Source organism: Pseudophryne corroboree, chromosome 4, assembly GCF_028390025.1.
Source record: "Pseudophryne corroboree isolate aPseCor3 chromosome 4, aPseCor3.hap2, whole genome shotgun sequence".
NCBI lineage: Eukaryota > Metazoa > Chordata > Amphibia > Anura > Myobatrachidae > Pseudophryne > Pseudophryne corroboree.
In genome coordinates this window covers 742,487,223-742,511,380 of record NC_086447.1, presented here as the reverse complement: position 1 = coordinate 742,511,380, position 24,158 = coordinate 742,487,223, and the positions used below count along the sequence as shown (strand labels likewise).

At 46.4% G+C, this 24,158-nt stretch overlaps 1 protein-coding gene across 1 annotated transcript in view; it reads right to left on the bottom strand.

The window, feature by feature from the left end:
* ACSS1 (acyl-CoA synthetase short chain family member 1) overlaps window positions 1-24,158 on the bottom strand; it is a 317,320-nt gene that overhangs the window by 26,865 nt on the left and 266,297 nt on the right. Inside the window, exons 11-12 of the mRNA XM_063918130.1 lie at window positions 22,414-22,541; window positions 19,668-19,731 (exon numbers count right to left, since the gene is read on the bottom strand). Coding sequence (XP_063774200.1) covers window positions 19,668-19,731; window positions 22,414-22,541 — 192 coding nt within the window. The remainder of the gene's footprint in view (window positions 1-19,667; window positions 19,732-22,413; window positions 22,542-24,158) is intronic.

The following is a 24,158-nucleotide window of genomic DNA, read 5'->3' as shown; positions in this document are numbered from 1 at the left end:
GAGAGAGTGTTGTTCCAACACCGCTCCCCAACCTTTCAGACTGGCGTCCGTTGTAAGGAGGACCTAGTTGGAGATCCAGAAGGGACGGCCCCTGCTCAACCTCCGGAGTAAAGGAGATCATTTGAGACCTGATCCGATGAAGTAGGCCGAACCACTTGTAAAGGATTAACTTCTGCAGAGGGCGGGAATAAAACTGAGTGTACTTTACCATGTTGAAAGCCGACACCACGAGGCCTAATACTTGCATCGCAGAGTGTATCGACACTCTTGGGCGAGAGAGGAAGTATCTGATCCTGTCCTCAAGTTTCAGGACTTTCTCTGGAGACCGAAACAATTTCTGGCTGTGTGTGTCCAGCAGCGCCCCCAGGTTCACCATGCTCCGAGCAGGGACCAGCGAGAACTTTTTCCAGTTGATAAGCCACCCGTGGGCTTGTAGGAAGTGGACGGTCCGTTCCAGATGACTGAGGAGAACCTCTTGGGAGTTCGCCAGGATCAGCAAGTCGTCCAGATACGGCAGGATCCTGATTCCCTGACGACGGAGATGAGCCATCATCACAGCCATTACCTTGGTGAATACCCGAGGGGCCGTGGTCAATCCAAAAGGCTGAGCCTGGAATTGATAATGTAGGTTGTCAATAGCAAACCGCAGATACTGCTGATGCGACATGGCAATAGGAATATGCAGGTAAGCATCCTGTATGTCCAGGGATACCATATAGTCTTCGGGTTCCATGGCCAGTACAATAGAGCGCAGAGTTTCGATACGGAATTTGTACACTCTCACAAATTTGTTCAATGATTTGAGGTTGAGTATAGGCCGGTAGGACCCATTTGGCTTCGGAACTAGAAACAGGGTCGAATAGTATCCCCTGCATTTCTGGGACAGAGGTACCGGCACTACCACTCCTGTGTCCAGGAGGGATTGTACAACCAAGTGTAGAGCTTGCGCTTTTAACGGATCCGCAGGGATAACCGTTGTGCAAAACTGGCGAGGGGGACGTCTCTTGAAAGAGATTGCGTAGCCGTGAGAGACAACCTCCCGCACCCAGTCGTCCAAAGTGGTCTTTAACCAGGCCTGGGTGAACTGCAGAAGTCAGCCTCCCACCCTGGGGTTCCCCAGGGGGAGGTCCGCCCCGCCTAGGATTGTTTGGATTTAGGCTTAGTGGGTTTGGAAGCACGAGCCTGTCGCTGATACGCTTGACCCTTTGCCTTCCCCGGAGGTCGAAAGGAACGAAAGGTAGTACTCTTAGCCTTCGGAGCAGAAGGATTAGTATTTGGGAGACACGCAATCTTGTTCAAATCCTCCACAAAAGGGAGCACCTCCAAGGTCTTTTTGGAGTCCAGGTCCACCTTCCAGGACCTCAACCACATAATTAGACGAGCCAGAATAGACGTAGTAGACGCCTTGGCCGCCATTACACCTGCATCAGTGGCCGCCTCCTGAATATAGTGGGAGGCTGTGGTAATATACGACAGATATTGTCTGGCAGTGTCAGAAAAAGTCCTGAGGCAGCTCATCCTCAATTGCCTGAACCCATGCTTCAATTTCTTTCGCAGCCCAGGAGGCTGCCATAGTGGGTCTATGTACAGCACCTGTAAGGGAGTAAATAGACTTCAGGCATGCCTCCACACGCTTATCCGTCGGTTCCTTCAGTGAGGTGACAGTGGTGACAGGCAGAGATGATGACACCACCAGATGGGCGACATGAGAGTCCACCGGCGGTAGAGTTTCCCACTTGTTACTCAACTCCACAGGGATAGGATAATGAGCTAGCATCTTTTTAGACAGGGAAATTTCTTTCCTGGAGACGACCAGGATTCCTGACGTATGTCAATTAAATGAACAAACTAATGATTTTCCTAATTGCGCAAAGAAAGAACAGTGGTGCAGCTATGAGAAAAAAGGGGATTCTTCACAACAATCCCAATAGCATATATAGAGTACAATTTTTTTTTCTCAAATAAGCGCAGACACATACATATCCTATTAGTCCTTAATCCTTCTTCAATGGAGGAATAGATGACACCACGGTTTAGCTAAAGAAACTTTCAGGCAATAATAGTTCCTTATAGTGCCCAAGCCATTTTAGACGATGTCCACAAACTGGAGAAGATGATGGATCTCAAATAGAAAAAAAGATCATAGTGCAATAACGCCAAAGAATAAAATCCAAGTATTTATTCACACTATACACTCACAATAAATAAAACAAGTAACAGCATATAACCATAAAGATGGTAGACGTAATTCTTAGTCTGGGGACAATGCAGCTAACACGAAAGCCCTCTAAATGGAACAGATCCGGAATATTCCACAGAGAGGTACCACAGCCTGTGTGAGCTGTTACGTTGGACTGGTCGGGTGAGCTGCAAATGGTACCTCTCTGTGGAATAGTCTGGATCTGTTCCATTTAGAGGGCTTTCGTGTTAGCTGCATTGTCCCCAGGCTAAGAATTACGTCTACTATCTTTATGGTTATATGCTGTTACTTGTTTTATTTATTGTGAGTGTATAGTGTGAATAAATACTTGGATTTTATTCTTTGGCGTTATTGCACTATGATCTTTTTTTCTATTTGAGATCCATCATCTTCTCCAGTTTGTGGACATCGTCTAAAACGGCTTGGGCACTATAAGGAACTATTATTGCCTGAAAGTTTCTTTAGCTAAACCGTGGTGTCATCTTTTCCTCCATTGAAGAAGGATTAAGGACTAATAGGATATGTATGTGTCTGCGCTTATTTGAGAAATTTTTTTTGTATGTCAATTAAATGGTCTGAATGTGGTAAGACTACTTTAGCAACCTTCTAACGTTTGAACTTATCAGGTTTCTTAGACGGAGTAGTAGGCTCAATGTCATCATCTATTTGAAGAATTAGTTTAATAGCCTCCACTAGGTAAGGAACATCAACCTGGGTTGTCGATTCCTCATCAGAAGCAACTGTATCAGTGTCTGACGGATCAGTACATTCCCCATCCTCATCGGAAGAATTACCCAAAATATTAGTGGATTGTGAGGAAGAAATGGCCCATTTAGATGACCCCTTGGCCCCAGAGGGGCGTGGGGTAAATTTTTGTATAACCAAAGATTGATTTAATTGTTGTAACTGGGTAGACAGAGTATCCGCCCATGGCGGATTAACTACAGGGACAATATGTGGCTGCAATGGCACAGGAGGTCCCACAGGGGGCGTAAGATGTGTCACAAGTGTAGTCAGCATACTTGAGAACGCTGCCCAAGGTGGGTCCTGATTGGCCACAGGTGCTGCAGGTTGACTGGGTGTATGGCACTCAGCACCTGAACTAGCAGCTAAAACTTCTCACTCAGGTAAATCCATGGCGTCAGTATTGCAGGATGCAGAAGCGTCCGCGGATTTCCCGTCTGTGTGGCAGACATTATAAGGAATGTAGCCTTAGGGCGTAACAGTACAATATAGCCAGACAAACACAATACCTGAAAATAACCCTCTGTGCTGTGTTATGTGACAGTAAACATAGGACACAAAACAGAGGATTTAAGCGGTATGAGGTGACTGAAAAACACAGAAAAAATACCAAAATGTATATTCTGTGTAACACTATATATGGGACCCTGACGAACCTAGCCCCTCAGGGTACAGAATATAGTGATAGCAATATGTGATACAGGAGAGTGGGATCCCACACAACAGCTACAGGCACACTCAGTCACGGGTGGTCTTCAGTATGCCGGCGATCGGGCTCCCGGCGACCAGCATACTGGCGCCGGGAGCCCGACAGCCGGCATACCGACACTTATTCTCCCTCGTGGGGGTCCACGACCCCCCTGGAGGGAGAATAAAATAGTGTGGCGCGCGTAGCGCGGCGAGCGCAGCGAGCCCGCAAGGGGCTCATTTGCGCTCGCCACACTGTCGGTAAGCCGGCGGTCGGGCTCCCGGCGCCGGTATGCTGGTCGCCGGGAGCCCGACCGCCGGCATATCGTAGTGAACCCCTCAGTCACGTGTACAATGTAGAAGTTATTACATATAAACAATAAAACTGCACTGGACTAGTAATACTATATATAAATATGTATAGGTACAGATATAACAATGCACAGTAGATACTGGATGTATTTCACAGAATACTTGTACTAAATATTCAGATAAAAGTAAACTTGTTCTTAACTAACACTGTCTAAAATGACATGTAGAATACTTAAGTGCCTGTAAATGCACAGCGCTGATGAGGCAGGCAGCTTTACAGAGGAGACAGAGCCCTGCAGTCACGGAGATCAGCCCAGCTAGTAATGAAGATGGCGCCAAAATCTCTGTCAGGGAGTGAGGGAGAGTGAACTGCAGCTCCAGGGCGGGAACACCAGCAGTAGATGGCGCCCGGAGCTGGGGGAGGGGCTACAGGTCAGCGCTTTATCCCCTATGCTGGTCCTCACCAACGGGTACTGTGGAGCCTATACCAAACGGATTTTAGTAAATCCGACCTGTGCTCCCTTGCCCTGTTGGATACAGTGTGGTCCCTGTGCATTACAGTGTCCATGTTAGCGGTGCGGCCCGTCTCCTGGGACTGCGACCGTATCGATTACCGGCGGGTCCCACCTGGGGGACCCTCTTACGTCCAACCTGATGTGCAGCTGCGCGATCCTGGAGAGCATCAGCGGTGGTGTGCCTGATGACCGGTCCGCCTCCGCTGCAAGCACCCGGCCGCGGGAGTATGCAGCGCTGCTGGGGGAAGAGATGGCCACTGCAGAGAATGTCAGAATGACAAACAGTGCTGCGGCCCTTGAAGTCTTCTTAAAAAGCTGTTTTCAGGGCTGCCTAGCGCAGCCCCACTTGTTAGCTGCCAGCTCTGCAGGCACCAACTTACAAATTGAGCTCCAGTGTCTGGAGGCGGGGTTACAGAGGAGGTGGTGCAATGCATCCTGGGAACAGTCAAAGCTTTAGCCTGTTGGTGCCTCATCTCAAGATCCAACTCTACACCCGATGTTATTCCCTGTGGAATACCAGCATACCCCGCTGCAGAAAAAGGTTATAAAATAGTTGTCTTTCAATTAGGTGCAGCCATAACTAGAATGGGAAGGGGGAAGAGGGCACGCAGGGCATAATGTAGCCCGGGCTCCCCTTTGTCATGGGGCTGCCCTGCCAGAGGACACTGATATCAATAGCTTTCCCTCTTATGCAGCAGCAGAACCAGGCAGCCACAATGCGAGCAGGATAGGAGGGTGAAGAGAGCTGTAAATGACACAGGGATCCCTGATCTCCTCCTGCCTGCCTGGGTGTCTTGAGTCCTGTGTAACCTGTTATCTAGTGTACAGAGGGAAAAGGTAGCAGGTGCACTATCTCACACTAGCTCAACCTGTAGTAACCAGAGGCACTTAGCATATTCCTGGCCAGGGCTATGAGCTAACCCACCGCATCAAGGTAGCCTCTCATTGGGTAAGTCCCTAACACTAACTATAGGGGTTCAGGTCTGGGGGGCAGGACACCCCAGAGCCACCCAGCCAGACAACCCCAGGGCATCGCAGGAGTGATAAAAATATAGGGTTAAAGAGGTAGGAGCAGCTGTTGCTGCATGTGTGAATAATGTGAGGAGTAAAGGAAAATTATGTGAAGGTGTTACATATATATATAAAACAGACTATAAGTGCCATGGAGTGATGAAATAGTGTTAAATTGCGGTGCCCCAGGGACATCCAGCCACGGCAGGCACAGGGAGCCCCGCACCCCAGAGAATTTCCCCCATTATGGACTGCCATATTAGTGTGAGATAGTGCACCTGCTACCTTTTCCCTCTGTACACTTTACTAAGTCTCAAGCAGAGAAGCACCTCACTACCTAATTAAGGTGTGCAAATTAGGGCCCTTTTCCCTCTGTAACTGATGTATTCATACATTTTTGAAGGTAGGAGACACCTTCACCCTAATTTAGCACCCTGCCCCACCCACCCCTCTGATTTTAAATAGTCCAACACTCTAGCCTTTACATTTGGAATGAGCACACTGAGGTAAGACTCCTACATTTTGTTTAATATGGCAGTCCATAATGGGGGAAATTCTCTGGGGTGCGGGGCTCCCTGTGCCTGCCGTGGCTGGGTGTCCCTGGGGCATCGCAATTTAACACTATTTCATCACTCCATGGCACTTATAGTCTGTTTTATATATATGTAACACCTTCACATAATTTTCCTTTACTCCTCACATTATTCACACATGCAGCAACAGCTGCTCCTACCTCTTTAACCCTATATTTTTTATCACTCCTGCGATGCCCTGGGGTTGTCTGGCTGGGTGGCTCTGGGGAGACCTGAACCCCTATAGTTAGTGTTGGGGACTTACCCAATGAGAGGCTACCTTGATGCGGTGGGTAAGCTCATAGCCCTGGCCAGGAATATGCTAAGTGCCTCTGGTTACTACAGGTTGAGCTAGTGTGAGATAGTGCACCTGCTACCTTTTCCCTCTGTACACTTTACTAAGTCTCAAGCAGAGAAGCACCTCACTACCTAATTAAGGTGTGCAAATTAGGGCCCTTTTCCCTCTTTAACCTGTTATCTAATCAGGGTCTAGAGCAAGACCTGATGGCATTATTAAACTATTAGTTTAAATCTATATATTTAAATTTTAGGAGGGACAAAATGCTCTCTACCTGGAATTCCTTGCCAAGTTTTTTTTTTTTTTTTAGAGAAGGTACTGACTTATTTTTTTTATTTTTTTCTGAAGGTACTTAGCACTTATTAAAAATGGGTGGTGCCGCGATTGAGAATCTCATTCGGTGTGTGTCGTGCATTATGTATGCTCACCTGGAACAACAGTCCGAGTGTGAATACATCCGGCTGCCCTGGAAGCCCAGGTAACTGATCTATAGCAGACCGTTACGTGACTGAGAGCGATTCACAATCTCGAGCAAAGTTTAGACAGAACGGTGGAGGAGTTGCAGGGGGGAACACTGGTAGACGAGTACGATCAGGTAGGCAGCTGGGTCACGGTTAGAAGGAAGAAGAAGAGGGGGAGGGGGGACATCTCCGATCTGCTAAACCCCAACAAATTCGCCCGACTGGACGAAGACTGTGAGGATGGCAGTGAGGAAATGACGGAGCCGGAGGAGACTGTTCCCTCTAGCAACCAGAGGAGCGGTCCCTCCGGTACAGATGGGAAAAAAGATAGTGAGGTACATAGTCAGATTGTGGTGGTAGGGGATTCTATTATCAGGAGGACAGACAGGGCAATCTACTACCAGGACCATGATCGCCGTACAGTCTGTTGTCTCCAGGGTGCTCGGGTACGGCACATCGCGGACCGGGTAGATAGATTGTTGGGTGGGGCTGGAAACGACCCGGCAGTCTTGGTGCACGTCGGCACCAACGACAAAGTTACTGGTACGTGAGATGTCCTTAATAAAGACTATAGGGAATTAGGCCAGAAACTTAAGGGCAAGGACATCTAGGGTAATATTCTCTGAAATATTACCAGGGAGGTAAATATGTGGCTTAGAGACTGGTGTAGGAAGGAGGGGTTTGTGTTCTTGGAACACTGGATGGACTTCTCAGTCAGGCGCCATCTTTTTTGTCGCGATGGATTGCACCTGAATGAGGAGGGGGCTGCCGTGCTGGGGGGCAGGATGGTTAGAACGTTGGAGGAGCTATTAAAGTAGGAGCCTGGGGGGAGGGTTTAGCTAGGAACTATGGGTCAAACAGTGAGTACAGTAAAGATGGGGGTAGCAAACAAAATAAGATTTTAAACCTACCAGTAAATCTTTTTCTCCTAGTCCGTAGAGGATGCTGGGGACTCCGTAAGGACCATGGGGATAGACGGGCTCCGCAGGAGACATGGGCACCAAGAAAGAACTTTAGGTATGGGTGTGCACTGGCTCCTCCCTCTATGCCCCTCCTCCAGACCTCAGTTAGAGAAACTGTGCCCAGAGGAGACGGACAGTACGAGGAAAGGATTTTTGTTAATCCAAGGGCAAGATTCATACCAGCCCACACAATCCACACCGTATAACTTGGGATGTACGAACCAGTTAACAGTATGAAAACAACACAGCATCAGTCCGAGACTGAGGAAAACTGTAACATAACCCTTATGTAAGCAAAAACTATATACAAGTCTTGCAGAAGTAGTCCGCACTTGGGACGGGCGCCCAGCATCCTCTACGGACTAGGAGAAAAAGATTTACCGGTAGGTTTAAAATCTTATTTTCTCTTACGTCCTAGAGGATGCTGGGGACTCCGTAAGGACCATGGGGATTATACCAAAGCTCCCAAACGGGCGGGAGAGTGCGGATGACTCTGCAGCACCGACTGAGCAAACAGGAGGAACTCCTCAGCCAGGGTATCAAACTTGTAGAACTTTGCAAAGGTGTTTGAACCCGACCAAGTAGCAGCTGGGCACAGTTGTAATGCCGAGACCCCTCGGGCAGCCGCCCAAGAAGAGCCCACCTTCCTAGTGGAATGGGCCTTAACCGATTTTGGTAACGGCAATCCAGCCGTAGAATGAGCCTGCTGAATCGTGTTACAGATCCAGCGAGCAATAGTCTGCTTGGAAGCAGGAGCGCCAACCTTGTTGGCTGCATACAGGACAAACAGTGCTTCTGTTTTCCTGACCCTAGCCGTTCTGGCCACGTAAATTTTCAAAGCCCTGACCACATCAAGGGACTCGGAATCCTCCAAGTCTTGCGTAGCCACAGGCACCACAATAGGTTGGTTCATATGAAAAGATGAAACCACCTTAGGCAAGAATTGAGGACGGGTCCGCAATTCCGCTCTATCCATATGGAAAACTAGATAGGGGCTTTTATGAGACAAAGCCGCCAATTCCGACACTCGCCTAGCCGAAGCCAAGGCTAACAACATGACCACTTTCCAAGTGAGGTATTTTAAATCCACCGTTTTAAGTGGTTCAAACCAGTGCGACTTAAGGAAACTCAACACCACGTTAAGGTCCCAAGGCGCCACCGGAGGTACAAAAGGAGGCTGGATATGCAGCACTCCCTTCACAAAAGTCTGTACTTCTGGGAGAGAAGCCAATTCCTTCTGAAAGAAAATGGATAGGGCCGAAATCTGAACCTTAACGGAGCCTAATTTTAGGCCCAAATTCACTCCAGTTTGTAGGAAGTGAAGGAAACGGCCCAGATGGAATTCTTCCGTAGGAGCATTCCTGGCCTCATACCAAGAAACATACTTCCGCCATATACGGTGATAATGTTTAGCTATCACGTCCTTCCTAGCCTTTATCAGAGTAGTAATGACCTCATCCGGAATTCCCTTTTCCGCTAGGATCCAGCGTTCAACCGCCATGTCGTCAAACGCAGCAGCGGTAAGTCTTGGAACAGAAAGGGCCCCTGTTGTAACAGGTCCTGTCTTAGAGGAAGAGGCCACGGATCTTCTGTGAGCATTTCCTGCAGATCCGGATACCAGGCCCTTCGCAGCCAATCTGGAACAATGAGAATTGTCTGTACTCCTCTTTTTCTTATTATTCTCAACACCTTGGGGATGAGAGGAAGAGGAGGAAACACATAGACCGAATGGAACACCCATGGTGTCACTAGGGCGTCCACTGCCACCGCCTGAGGGTCTCTTGACCTGGCGCAATACCTCTGTAGTTTTTTGTTGAGGCGGGAGGGGGCAGTCCCCACTGACTTGCAATCTGTGCGAAGACTTCCTGATGAAGTCCCCACTCTCCTGGATGTAGATCGTGTCTGCTGAGGAAGTCTGCTTCACCAGTTGTCCACTCCCAGAATGAACACTGCTGACAGTGAGCCTACATGATTTTCCGCCCAGCGAAGAATCCTGGTGGCTTCCGCCATTGCCACTCTGCTCCTTGTGCCGCCTTGGAGGTTTACATGAGCCACTGTGGTGATGTTGTCTAACTGGATCAGAACCGGTAGGTTGCGAAGCAAAGTCTCTGCTTGACGAAGGGCGTTGTATATGGCCCTCAGCTCCAGGACGTTGATGTGAAGACAAGTTTCTTGACTTGACCAAAGACCTTGGAAGTTTCTTCCCTGTGTGAATGCTCCCCAACCTCGGAGGCTCGCGTCCGTGGTTACCAGAATCCAGTCCTGAATGGCGAACCTGCGACACTCTAGAAGATGAGCACTCTGCAGCCACAACAGGAGAGACACCCTGGCCCTGGGGACAGGGTGATCAACTGATGAATCTGTAGATTTGACCCGGACCACTTGTTCAGTAGGTCCCATTGGAAGGTCCTCGCATGGAACCTGCCGAAGGGAATGGCCACGTAAGATGCCACCATCTTTCCCAGGACTCGAGTGCAGTGATGCACTGACACCTGTTTTGGCTTCAGTAGGTCCCTGACCAGAGTCATGAGTTCCTGGGCCTTTTCTATCGGAAGATAAACCCTTTTCTGGTCCGTATCCAGAATCATGCCTAAGAAGGTCAAACGAGTCGTAGGAACCCACTGTGACTTCGGGATATTGAGAATCCAGCCGTGTTGCTGTAACACCTTCAGTGAAAGTGACACGCTGTTCAACAACTGCTCTCGTGATCTCGCTTTTATGAGGAGATCGTCCAAGTACGGGATAATTGTGACACCCTGCTTGCGCAGGAGCACCATCATTTCCGCCATTACCTTGGTGAAAATCCTCGGGGCCGTGGAAAGCCCAAACGGCAACGTCTGAAATTGGTAATGACAATCCTGTACCGCAAATCTCAGGTACGCCTGATGAGGTGGATATATGGGAACATGAAGGTATGCATCCTTTATGTCCAGGGATACCATAAAATCCCCCCCCCCCCCTTCTAGGCTGGCGATGACCGCTCTCAGCGATTCCATCTTGAACTTGAACCTTTTCAAGTATAGGTTCAAGGATTTTAAATTTAAAATGGGTCTGACCGAACCGTCCGGTATCGGGACTACAAACAGGGTTGAGTAATACCCCCTCCCTTGTTGAAGCAGGGGAACTTTGACCACCACCTGTTGAAGACACAATTTGTGAATTGCATTTAAAACTATCTCCCTTTCTGGGGGAGAAGCTGGTAGGGCCGATTTGAAAAACCGGCGAGGAGGCACCTCTTCGAATTCCAGCTTGTAATCCTGGGAAACAATTTCCATTGCCCAGGGATCCACCTGTGAGTGAACCCAGATGTGGCTGAAAATTCGAAGACGTTCCCCCACTGGGGCGGACTCCCTCAGCGGAGCCCCAGCGTCATGCAGTGGATTTTGTAGAGGCGGGGAGGACTTCTGCTCCTGGGAACTAGCTGTGGTTGGCAGCTTTTTCCCTCTGCCCTTACCTCTGGCAAGAAAGGACGATCCTCGTACTCTCTTGTTTCTATTTGACCGAAAGGACTGCATTTGATAATGTGGCGCTTTCTTAGGCTGTGAGGGAATATAAGACAAGAAATTTGATTTACCTGCCGTAGCTGTGGAGACCAGGTCCGAGAGACCTTCCCCAAACAATTCCTCACCCCTGTAAGGTAAAACCTCCATATGCCTTGTTGAGTCGGCATCACCCGTCCATTGCCGGGTCCATAGGACTCGTCTAGCAGAAATCGACATAGCGTTGACTCTAGAACCCAGTAGGCCAATGTCTCTTTGAGCATCCCTCATATACAAGACAGCATCTTTAATATGACCCAGGGTCAATAAAATAGTATCCTTATCCAGGGTATTAATTTCCGCCGATAAGGTATTTGTCCACGCTGCTACAGTGCTACAAACCCAAGCCGACGCTATCGCCGGTCTGAGTAAGGTACCAGAATGTGTGTAAATGGACTTTAAGGTAGCCTCCTGCTTGCGATCAGCAGGATCCCTGAGGGTAGCCGTATCTTGGGATGGCAGTGCTACCTTTTTGGATAAGCGTGTCAACGCTTTATCTAACCTTGGGGAGGATTCCCACCGTATCCTGTCCTTAGTCGGGAAAGGATGCGCCATAAGAATCCTTTTGGGAATCTGCAGTTTCTTGTCTGGAGATTCCCAAGCCTTTTCAAATAACTCGTTCAGCTCATGAGAAGGGGGAAAGGTTACCTCAGGTTTCTTTTCCTTATACATGTGTACCCTCGTGTCAGGGACAGGGGGTTCCTCTGTGATATGCAAAACATATTTTATTGCAATAATCATATATTGAATACTTTTAGCCAATTTTGGTTGTAACTTTGCATCATCGTAGTCGACACTGGAGTCAGAATCCGTGTTGGTATTAGTGTCTACTATTTGGGATAGTGGGCGCTTTTGAGACCCCGAAGGTCCCTGCGACATAGGGGTAGGCAGGGCTTGACTCCCTGCATGTTCCCTGGACTCAGCTTTGTCCAACCTTTTGTGCAATTCCAACCAGGCAGGTGTCGGTGTTGCCGATGGAGACACCACACTCATTTGCTCCACCTCCTCCCTAGGAGAGCCTTCTACCTCAGACATGCCGACACATGCGTACCGACACACCATACACTCAGGGAATCCTCTTATCTGAAGACAGTTCCCCCACAATGCCCTTTGGAGAGACAGAGAGAGAGTATGCCAGCACAAACCCAGCGCTAATGACCCAGGAAAAAACACAATATGTTTACACAGATAGCGCTGTTATCATCTATTTTGCGCCAAATTATGTGCCCCCCCCCCCCCTTCTTAAAAACCCTCTTTCACCGTGGTAAGCAGGGGAGAATCCGGGGAGCTTCCTCTCAGCGGTGTGCTGTGGAGAAAATGGCGCTGGTGAGTGCTGAGGAACAAGCTCCGCCCCCTCAGCGGCGGGCTTCGGTCCCGCTGAAAAATTTCAAAAAACGGGCGGGGGTCTCATATATACAGTGCCTAGCCTGTATATTACTATTTAAGCCAGATTTGGAGGTCCTTTTTGCTGCCCAGGGCGCCCCCCTTGCGCCCTGCACCCTTACAGTGACTGCCGTGTGTGTGTGCTGTGTGGGAGCAATGGCGCACAGCATTACCGCTGTGCGTTACCTCTATGAAGATCTGAAGTCTTCTGCCGCCTCTGAAGTTTTCTTTCTTCACATACTCACCCGGCTTCAATCTACCGGCTCTGCGAGGAGGATGGCGGCGCGGCTCTGGGACAAACTGCGAGGGTGAGACCTGCGTTCCGTTCCCTCTGGAGCTAATGGTGTCCAGTAGCCTAAGAAACAGAGCCTATCATTAAAGTAGGTCTGTTTCTCTCCCCTCAGTCCCTCGAAGCAGGGAGTCTGTTGCCAGCAGGCTCCCTGAAAATAAAAAAACCTAACAAAATACTCTCTTTTCAGGAAACTCAGGAGAGCTCCCTGTAATGCACCCAGTCTCCTCTGGGCACAGTAATAAACTGAGGTCTGGTGGAGGGGCATAGAGGGAGGAGCCAGTGCACACCCATACATAAAGTTCTTTCTTGGTGCCCATGTCTCCTGCGGAGCCCGTCTATCCCCATGGTCCTCACGGAGTCCCCAGCATCCTCTAGGACGTAAGAGAAAATGGGGGTGGAGAAGGGGGGAGGTAAAGATCAGCTGGCAAGGGCAAGGATATTTACATGGGTATTGACCCAGGAATTACACTGGAATTACTGACACAGGAATAATCCAAGGTATTCCACATTTATTACATATTGACGACTATGGTTCAGCAGTACGGCATATAGAAAATAATGTCCATTGCACAAGAGAAAATACTTACATCAGGGGCGGTTTGGAAAGACTTATTAGGACAAACAGAAATAGTAGTGAGGAAGGCTGTATTAAGTATGATGGGGGTGGAAAGGGAGGGAAGAGAGCAATAGTCGGTAAGAGTAATTCTAGAAAGGCACTTTTAAATAAAGATACAATACCATTAAAATAAACGAGGAAGGGAAATATTAAGCTAAAATGTATGCTTGCGAACGCAAGAAGCCTTTCAGGTAAAATGGGGGAATTGGAATGGCTTGCATCAAAGTATCAGTATGATATTATAGGTATTACGGAAACATGATGGGACGACTCTCACGACTGGGTTGCAAATTTAGAGGGATATTCTCTTTTCAGGAGGGATAGGGCCACCAAAAGGGGAGGAGGGGTATGTCTCTATGTTAAACCATCTCTAAAACCAAACTTAAAAGAGGTTATTTATGAGGAAATTGGGGATAACGTGGAGTCCCTGTGGGTTGAGATCACAAGTGAGGGCATTATTATTATTATTACATTTTATTTATAAGGCGCCACATGTGTTTCGCAGCGCCGTACAAAGGACAGTACAGGGAGACAAAACATAGCATTACAGTAAATAAATAACAGAAATAGAGTACAGGTAACAGAGCACCACATGTTCTCAAGACATAATACAGCTAAGATGTAAGTATTGATGGAGTGATCATCGTACTGCTAGAGGCTGGTGGCCATATATGGAGATGAGCCTTTACTAGCAGGATAAAGATGGTCGTTGAGTAGGGGAGAGCTGCGAGTGAAATGTGTAGAGACGAGGGCTTAGATAACAAGAGGAAAGAGGGCCCTGCTCTGAAGAGCTAACAATCTAGTGGGGAGGGGGGACAGACAGATGACAAGAGGTGCAGGCATGTGGGAGGTAGCCTGATGGCAGTATGCAAGCAAAGCTGAGATGTTCAGGGCATGAGGCAGAGGGGTGGAGGCGCGGCTTCAGCACTGTGTTCTGCATCGGGAGGGTATGCTTTGATGAATAGGTAGGTTTTTAGTGCCCGTTTGAAGCTTTGCAAGGTTGGGGAGAGTCTAATGGAGCGGGGGAGTGCGTTCCACTGAAGGGGTGCAGCACGGGCAAAATCCTGAACTTTTGATGGGAGCAAGCGAGGCCAGTGAGGAGAACATTGCAGTAGTCAAGTCGTGAGATGACCAGTGAGTGGATGATGAGTTTAGTTGCACTCTGGGAGAGATATGGCCTGATACGAGCAATGTTGCGTAGCTGGAAATGACAGGATTGTGCCAGAGCTTGGATGTGGGTTGCAAAGGCGAGGGAGGAGTCAAGAGTGATGCACAAGCAGCGGAGTTGGGGAACGGGGGAGATGGTAGTGTTGTCAACAATCATGGAGATATTGGTCGGGGTGTTGCTCTGGATGGAGGGAAGATGATGAGTTTAGTTTTGTCCATGTTGAGCTTTAGAGAGCGTTCAGACATCCAGGAGGAGATTGGGGAGAGGAAGCTTGAAACCTGAGAGGACAGAGGGGGAAAGATCAGGAGAGGAGAGGTAGAGTTGTGTGTCATCAGCATAGAGGTGGTATTGAAGGCCAAATGAGTTAATGATCGCACCCAGGGAAGAGGTGTACAGGGAGAACAGAAGGGGTCCAAGGACAGAACCCTGAGGGACACCAACAGGAAGGATGGAAGGGTGTGAGGTGGTGCTGGAGGCAGACACAGAGAAGCCGCGGTTAGGGAGGTAAGAAGAAAACCAGTCAAGGACAGTGCTAGAGAGGCCAGCGTTTTGCAGTGTGCGGAGGAGGAGAGGATGATCTACGGTGTCAAAGGCAGCAGAGAGGTCCAGAAGGATGAGCAGAGAGAAGTGGCCCCTGGATTTGGCCGAAAGCAGGTCATTGGTGACTTTCACTAGGGCAGTCTCAGTTGAGTGGAGTGGGCGAAACCAGATTGTAGTGGATCGAGGATGGAGTTGTCAGAGAGGTAGCTTGTGAGACGGCTGTAGACTAGTCGTTCAAGTAATTTGGAGGCGAAAGGGAGAAGAGAGATGGGGCGGTAGTTAGTGGGTGATGAGGGGTCGAGGTTGGGTTTTTTGAGAATAGGTGAGACCAGAGCATGTTTGAATGGCGAGGGGAAGATGGCGATAGAGAGGGACAGGTTAAAGGGGTGAGCAAGGTGGGAGCAGGCAGTGGGGGAAAGGGAGCGGAGAAGACGGGAGGGAAAAGGGTCCAGGGGGCAGGTGGAGGGGGGGGGGGATAAAATGAGGGAGTGGACTTCCTTTTCTGAAGTGGGACAGAAGGAGGACAGGGTGGGATAGATGGAGGGGAGGGATAAAGGGGGCAGGGGGGTAGCAGAGGGGTGACGGCGGGAGATGTCGTGTTGGATGTCCTCAATTTTGGAGATGAAGAAGGAGGCAAAGTCAGCGGCAGTGAGGGAGGATGGGAGGGGAGGAGGAGAGGGGCGAAGGAGAGTGTTGAAAGTTTCAAAGAGACGGCGTGGACAGGAGGACTGAGAAGAGATGAGTGCTTGGAAAAAGGATTGCTTGGCGAGGGAAAGAGCAGAGCTGTAGGAGGAGAGGATAAACTTGAAATGGAGGAAGTCCGGCAGAGAGTGAGATTTCCTCCTGGAGCGTTCAGCGGAGCGTGAGCATTTTTGTAAAAAACGTGGTCGTTTGGTGTGCCAGGGTTGGGGTTTGGAGCGGCGGAGGGGGACAGAGGAGAGGGGGGCTACAGAGTCGAGAGCAGCGGTTAGGGAAGAGTTATAGAAGGAGGCTGCCTGGTTGGGACAAATTATAGTGGAAAGAGGAGATAGGAAAGTCTCGAGGGAGGACATGAAAGTGCGGGTTGAGAGACCCGAGATTGCGTCTGGTGGTGGTGGGTCTGGGCGTGGAGAGGAGGAAGGAGGATGAGAGGGTGAAAGAAATTAGATGGTGGTCAGAGAGAAGGAAGGAAGAGTTTGAGAAATCAGAGAGATCACATGAAGACAAGGTCGAGGGAGTGGCCGAGATTGTGAGTAAGGGTGGAGGTCCATTGAGAAAGTCCAAAGGAGGTGGAAAGGGCGAGAAGATTAGTGGAAGCAGCATTAGTGATGTCAATAGGGATGTTAAAGTCACCGAGGATGGCAGAGGGTAGGTCGGAGGAGAGAAAGTGGGGAAGCCAGGCAGCAAATTTGTCAAGGAAAGGTGAACAGTGGCCAGGGGGGCGGTAGATCACTGCCACAAGGAGGTGAATGGGGTAGAAGAGGCGGATAGTGTGGACCTCGAAGGTGGAGAAGGTGAGGGAGGGCTCAGGTGGGATGACACGAAAGGTGCAGTTAGGGGAGAGAAGGATGCCCACGCCTCCACCCTGGCGACCATCAGGTCTGACTGTGTGGGTGAAGGAGAGGCCTCTGTAGGAGAGGGCAGCAGGGGAGGTGGTGTCAGAGGAGGAGAGCCAGGTTTCAGTGATGGCGAGAAGGTTAAAAGAGTGGGAGATGAAGAGGTTGTGGATAGTTGGCAGCTTGTTGCAGATTGATCTAGCATTCCAGAGTGCACAGGAGAAAGGAAGGGAGGGACAGGGGAGATAGGGATAAGGTTGGCTGGGTTCTGAGTGTTTGTGGGTGATTTGGAATTTGGGGGTGAGACCTGGCAGTGAGGATTGGTATGTGACAGGATCGAGGAGCCATAATTTGGTACAGTAGTGTTCAGAGGAATAGGTCAAAGCTAGCAATACCCCTATACATGATTTTCTATAATTCAGTCAGATCAGAAATGGTAGGAATGGTACTACCTCCAGCTGGGTACCAGTAGTTAGCGGAATACCACAAGTGTCCATACTCGGCCCGCTATTGTTCAATATATTTATTAACGATCTAGGAATTGGCCTGGAAAGCACAGTATCATTCTTTGCAGATGATACTAAACTGTGTAAGGTAATTAATTCGGAAATCGATGTGGCGTCTCTACAGAATGACTTGTTTAAACTTGAAACTGGGCGTCTTAATGGAGAATGAGTTTCAATATAGAAAAATGCTAAATTATGCATTTTGGGATAAAAAAAAAACAAACTTGCATCCTACACATTAAATGGGGAAAATATAGAGGTAACAGTAGCAGAAAAAGATTTGGGGGTGATTATAGATAATAGACTTAATAACAGTACACAATGTCAGAATGCTGCAAAGAAGGCAAATAAGGTGCTTGCATGCATAAAACGACGCATTAAGACAAGGGACGAGGATGTAATCCTGCCGCTGTACAAATCATTGGTACGTTCGCACTTGTAATATTGTGCTCAATTTTGGGCAACATATTATAAAAAAGATATAGGGGAACTCGAAAGAGTTCAAAGGCGAGCTGCTGAATTGATAAAAGGGTTAGAGGCACTGGAGTACGAGGAAAGGTTTACTAGATTAAATATGTATAAACTAGAAAAGAGGCGTCTAAGAGAAGACATTATTAATATCTTCAAATATGTAAAGGGTCATTACAAGGAGTTAGCATGGGATTTGTTTATCAAAAGAACTCTGTATAGGACACGTGGGCACTTGCTGAGGCTAGAGGAGAGAAAATTCCATACACAACATAGGAAAGGGTTCTTCACAGTAAGGGCAATAAAGATTTGGAACTCCCTGCCGGGGAAGGTAATAATGGCGGATTCTGTAAATGCATTTAAAAACGGACTGGACAAGTTTCTAACTAAAAAAAGTATCCAAGGCTATAGCATTTAAGATATTGACAATAACTATCTGGGAGTGGTAAGAATCATAGTTGTTAATTGGTACTAAACCAATACTTCAGCAGGTGCATTATAAGGTGCACAACTTGACTCAGAATACAGGTTGAACTCGATGGGCATTTTGCCTCTATTCAACCTCATTAACTATGGTACCACGGCCCTCATTCCTAGTTGTTCGCTCGCTAGCTGCTTTTAGCAGCAGTGCAAACGCTAGGCCGCCTCCCTCTGGGAGTGTACCTTTGCTTAGCAGAAGTGCGAACGAAAGGATCGTAGCATTGCTACAAAAAAAGATTGTGCAGTTTCTGAGTAGCTCGAGACTTACTCTTACCAATTAAATAGTTCAGCACAGGTGATGCCAATCATTTATTAAGAGGAAAGTTCAGGTAGAGAGCATTTTGTCCCTCCTGAAATGAGTAATGTTGTAATGTATGCACAATCTAATATGCCCCCCCCCCCCCCCCTTCCACCTGGCCCTGTTGGGGGCTATATCATCACTATCAAGACTCCTTGTTCTTCTTTACGTTGAAGATAGTTCTAAATGACACTGGCTGTCTGTTTGGGGCCATTTGTCCCTGGTGACGTTTAAACCCTGCCAACATATTCACTGCCGACCATCTGATGTCGATTGTCTACCTTCTTACTCAATCTACCATCCAGATACCCAATAAAACATCACTAGCACAGCTGAGCCATGCTCGGACTCCTGGTGATGCTGAAAGGCATTGGTAATGCAGAACTTATTGCTTCACCAGGCTAGTGTGGAAGCAAATGTACACGCTGGTGCAGTGCCCTGAAGCATGGGCTTGGGCATCTAATTCCACTTTCATTTACGAAAAAAGAAAAAAAAAAAGATTAATTTTAAAAGATATAAACAGATAATGAAAAAAATAACTTTTCATTGTTTTCCCCAAAAAATTATTTCAATGAATAAACCATTTGTTTCTGCTGTAATCCTTCTTACATAGGCTTCTATCACTAGATGTAGGGAGATTTAGGACTCATCTCCTATAATAAATACACCCTTTAAAGTGAGTTATAAACTTTGCTGTACATTAGTTGTTCCTTTACATATGTAGTTTCTACAAATTAAATAAAAAGCACTCTGCTAATTGCATTTATGCAGCGACGGAAAATAAAACAATATTGCATTTATAACTTCATAGTTAATCACATTAAAACAGCATTTATTTGGTAAACAGACTGAGATAATAGACTATAGAACGCCACAGAACATAGCAGTATTCCGATAATCATCACTCACAAAGCCATGCATCTTCTTGTCCCAACCGCTAATTGTTCCCTAGTACAGCAACACTGATAACTGCCCATGTATAATAATCATCTTATGTACTCAAGTCCATCTAGGAATAATAACCTGCCTAATGTATTGTCTAATACACCAATAACAAGTATAGTACCCCAGGAATCTTACCTTCTCCTTTGAGATCATGTGGAAAACCAATGACAGCTGTTTCTGGTACATCAGGATGTTCATCCTGCAAAAGAGATTGAGAAATCCACCAAACAGTTTTATAGTAGGTACATGGTCATGTTCTGTATACAGCATGCCGTGTTTTGTTTTGGGTTATTTTATACATTCATATATCATATATTAAGTACATGTATTAGATTTCTGGAGAGGTAATAACTAAGGTCTGGCTGTGGGATCATACTAAAGGCTCATTCACATGGATATATTTTCCCATGTGTGATCTGCTGTAATCCGCATGTAGAGCCCAAGACTGCACACTAAACAAAATGAATTGCAATATGCTTAAATCTGCAGAGACCGCTGTATGGAGAAATGCTATACGATTTATCTTCCTCTAAATCCCACTTCCTCCCATGACTTCCGGCAGAAACCACTGGAGCTATTCATGGCACCCTTAGCTTGTAGATCAGTGGTTCTCAAACTCGGTCCTCAGGACCCCACACAGTGCATGTTTTGCAGGTAACCCAGCAGGTGCACAGGTGTATTCATTAATCACTGACACATTTTTAAAGGTCCACAGGTGGAGTTAATTATGTCACTTGTGATTCTGTGAGGAGACCTGCAAAACATGCACCGTGTGGGGTCCTGAGGACCGAGTTTGAGAACCTGTGTTGTAGATGATGACGTGTTGTGTGGGAACTGTGCCACCTCAGTGAATACTAGTATAAACTTCTCCATTACAGTTCAGGTTTTAAGGAAATTCATGCTTGAATCCAGGTGGTTAAAACAAATTGACAGAGGTACTAATAAAGTCACCTGTGCTCAAGAATGGATATCATTATTGAGCTACAAGTGACCGCATATTCAAGGCTTTAAAGGCATGTTGGGCTCTCTTCTCACTAAACATTTTGAAACTTCCCTCTAAAGGTGCCCATACACTTATGCAACTTCTCTGAGGGAGAAGTCGCATAAGATTTCCTTTGAACTGCCCGGCAGCAGGATTGCATACGACACATCCTTTTGCATACTTTGTATCGTATGCGAACCCAGCCATGCCTGCGGGATCAGACATATCTATAGTGCAGTACTTCCGATCTAGGGGCTCTGATCCAATGCTCATGGGACCGCGCATCGGATCGGATCAGAGGTAAAGCACATGCGATTTGCCCGTTTTCATCCGATTTATCAGCCCGAAACGTCGGAATCGGATGAAATCGGGCAAAATCGTACTAGTGTATTGACACCTTTAGTGTGGCGTGAAAAGAACTCAGGGATGAGGGATCTCACCTAGCCCTGTGACATATGGAGTAATGAAGATCTCTGCCACCTAAGGGACTTCCAATGATCAGCAGATAAAAAGCACGGTCTCTGAGGACCATGAGCATGTTGCACAGATTTTGGCACTATGCGTATGCACCTTTTAAAAAACAAAAATACCATAGTGCCATAACAGCCCAAGACTAGTTCCACTGTATAAGAATAAGTGCAGTATATAAAATGTTTTTAAGCAGTAGAAAGAAACAGTTAAATTATCATATAATGTGTCACTGGGTTCATACCAAGTGTGTGCTCCCATGCAGTACCATGCACAAAAAAACAAGCATTTGCTGGGAATATGAATTGAAAATTCGGAATTGAATTAAAATAAAATTTGTGGTGCTAATTTGCCATGAAAACGGTTTGCAGGTCCTAGCTTGCACCTAATTCAAATGTCCCTTGGTGTTAAAAAGATATATATATATACAGGTTGAGTATCCCTTATCCAAAATACTTGGGACCAGAGATATTTTGGATATCAGATTTTTCCGTATTTTGGAATAATTGCATACCATAATGAGTTATCATGGTGATGGGACCTAAATCTAAGCACATAATGCATTTATGTTCCATATACACCTTATACACCCAGCCTGAAGGTCATTTTAGCCAATATTTTTAATAACTTTGTGCATTAAACAAAGTGTGTCTACATTCACACAAATCATTTATGTTTCATATACACCTTATACACACAGCCTGAAGGTCATTTAATACAATATTTTTAATAACTTTGTGTATTAAACAAAGTGTGTGTACATGGAGCCATCAAAAAACAAAGGTTTCACTATTTCACTCTCACTCAAAAAAGTCCGTATTTCGGAATATTTGGATATGGGATACTCAACCTGTGTGTATATATATATATATATATATATATATATATATCTATATCTATCTTTGTAATTTTTACTATCCACGTTCTGTAATAATTTGCACTGGTTTACAGCTGTGAGATCTCGCATAGTAATTATTAGCAAATGTTAACTAGAGGTTATATTTACATACACCCCACACTAACAAAAAATTTGTACTGCTGCTTTTTCACTGCAAAAATGATTTTAGTTGCGCCACTATTTAGCAATTCTCTTGCATGTCTGCAATGTTTTTCTCTGCTTCACCATCAGTCTAGCGATGCTGGCAGCGGCGCACACCGCGTAATACCGTGATTTGCAGTTGTCATTTTGGCTACGCCTCTCCCAGACACCTGTGAATTACAAATCCTGCATTTGCCCCTGATTGGTGATGTATGCCTGCAGGGAGGAGAAGTCTTCCCAGCTTTGCATGCATCCCATTGTCAGGGATAAGGAATATAATGTGTTGCCTGTTCATCTGCTTTATACATAAGTTTGGATACTGTAGCAGATGTATAGAACAATTATTTTCCTATACAGACACAATTTAATTAAAATTATGACGTTATACATACCAAAGCATCTTCAATCTCAGCAGTGCCAAGCCGGTGCCCACTGATGTTTATCACATCATCCATTCTTCCTGTTATCTGATAATAACCTTCCTTTGACCGGTATGCTCCATCTCCAGTAAAATAATATCCTAGAAGATTTGATAAATAGTGTGTAATACCAAATACAATAAGTAATCTACTCCATAAATGATTCTTTAATCAGTGTGAATGGTAGAAATAAGCCTGTAACAGTCTTGTATATGCAGATTATTGTTTTTCTTAAAGTGGAACTATAATAATAATAATTCCAAAGATTACTTTGTAACTCTGTGCATGTGGCTGACCCAACACTAGCTGAGCAATACATACAGCACCTCTCTCTTTTATGAATAGATTGTAACGAGGCCACAGTGGGGAATTAGAAATTAGAAAAATTGTAGATTGCGCAGGGTTTAGTCTCCCTTATCCAAAATGCTTGGGACCAGAGGTATTTTGGATATGGGATTTTTCTGTATTTTGGAATAATTGCATACCATAAAGAGATATCATGGTGATGGGACCTAAATCTAAGCACAGAATGCATTTATGTTTCATATACACCTTATACACACAGCCTGAAGGTCATTTTAGCCAATATTTTTTATAACTTTGTGCATTAAACAAAGTGTGTCTACATTCACACAATTCATTTATGTTTCATATACACCTTATACACACAGCCTGAAGGTCATTTAATACAATATTTTTGATAACTTTGTGTATTAAACAAAGTGTGTGTACATTGAGCCATCAAAAAAACAAAAGTTTCACTATCTCACTCTCACTCAAAAAAGTCTGTATTTCGGAATATTTGGATATGGGATACTCAACCTGTAGAGAGATCTAGAAGACTAAGCAGTGAGTAATGGCCTTTATTCCATTGTGAATCAGCTGTACTACTGTATGTGAGTGGGACATATGGATGGGGTCTGGATTTGGTGATATGTCACCAGGTAATAGAAGCAGAAGGAGAGCTGAAATACCAGCGGTCGGAGTCCTGAATGCCGGCTGTTTACCCCACTTGGGTGGTGGTCCATGCCACTACCCAGAGAGGAATAGAAACCTGTGGCGACCGAATTACAGCTAGCACAGTGAGCCAGTGATGGGACACGCTGCGCTCACCGTCGGGATCCCGGCGTCTGTCTCCTGACCGCTGGGATCCCGACCGCCGGGATCTCGTACTGATCCCATTGCTCTTTGCTTACAGACAGGCTTATCAAGGTTGACTGTGCTAATCTTAAAAAGAGGGCTGTGCTAAAGAATAGGCCAGTACAAGTACTAGTAAAACACAAGCTTGATCTATTGATCATTAACCAGTACAGTAATAGTAGTACAGTAATATTGGGTCATCACAGTCTGAAAGACAGCTCACTTAACACCCACCCTCACAAAGAATTAAGGGGGTTATTTAGAGTTGTTAGCAAACCAAAAAAAGTTAGCAATTGGGCAAAACCATGTTGCGCTGCAGGGGGGGCAGATGTAACATGTGCATAGAGAGTTAGATTTGGGTGGGTTAATTTGTTTCTGTGCAGGGTAAATACTGGCTGCTTCATTTTTACACTGCAATTTAGATTACAGTTTGAACACACCCCACCCAAATCTAACTCTCTCTGCACATGTTATATCTGCCCCACCTGCAGTGCACATGGTTTTGCCCATTAGTGTGCTTTTTTGGTTTGCTAACAAGTATGAATAACCACCTATATTAATAATTTACATAGCTGTGC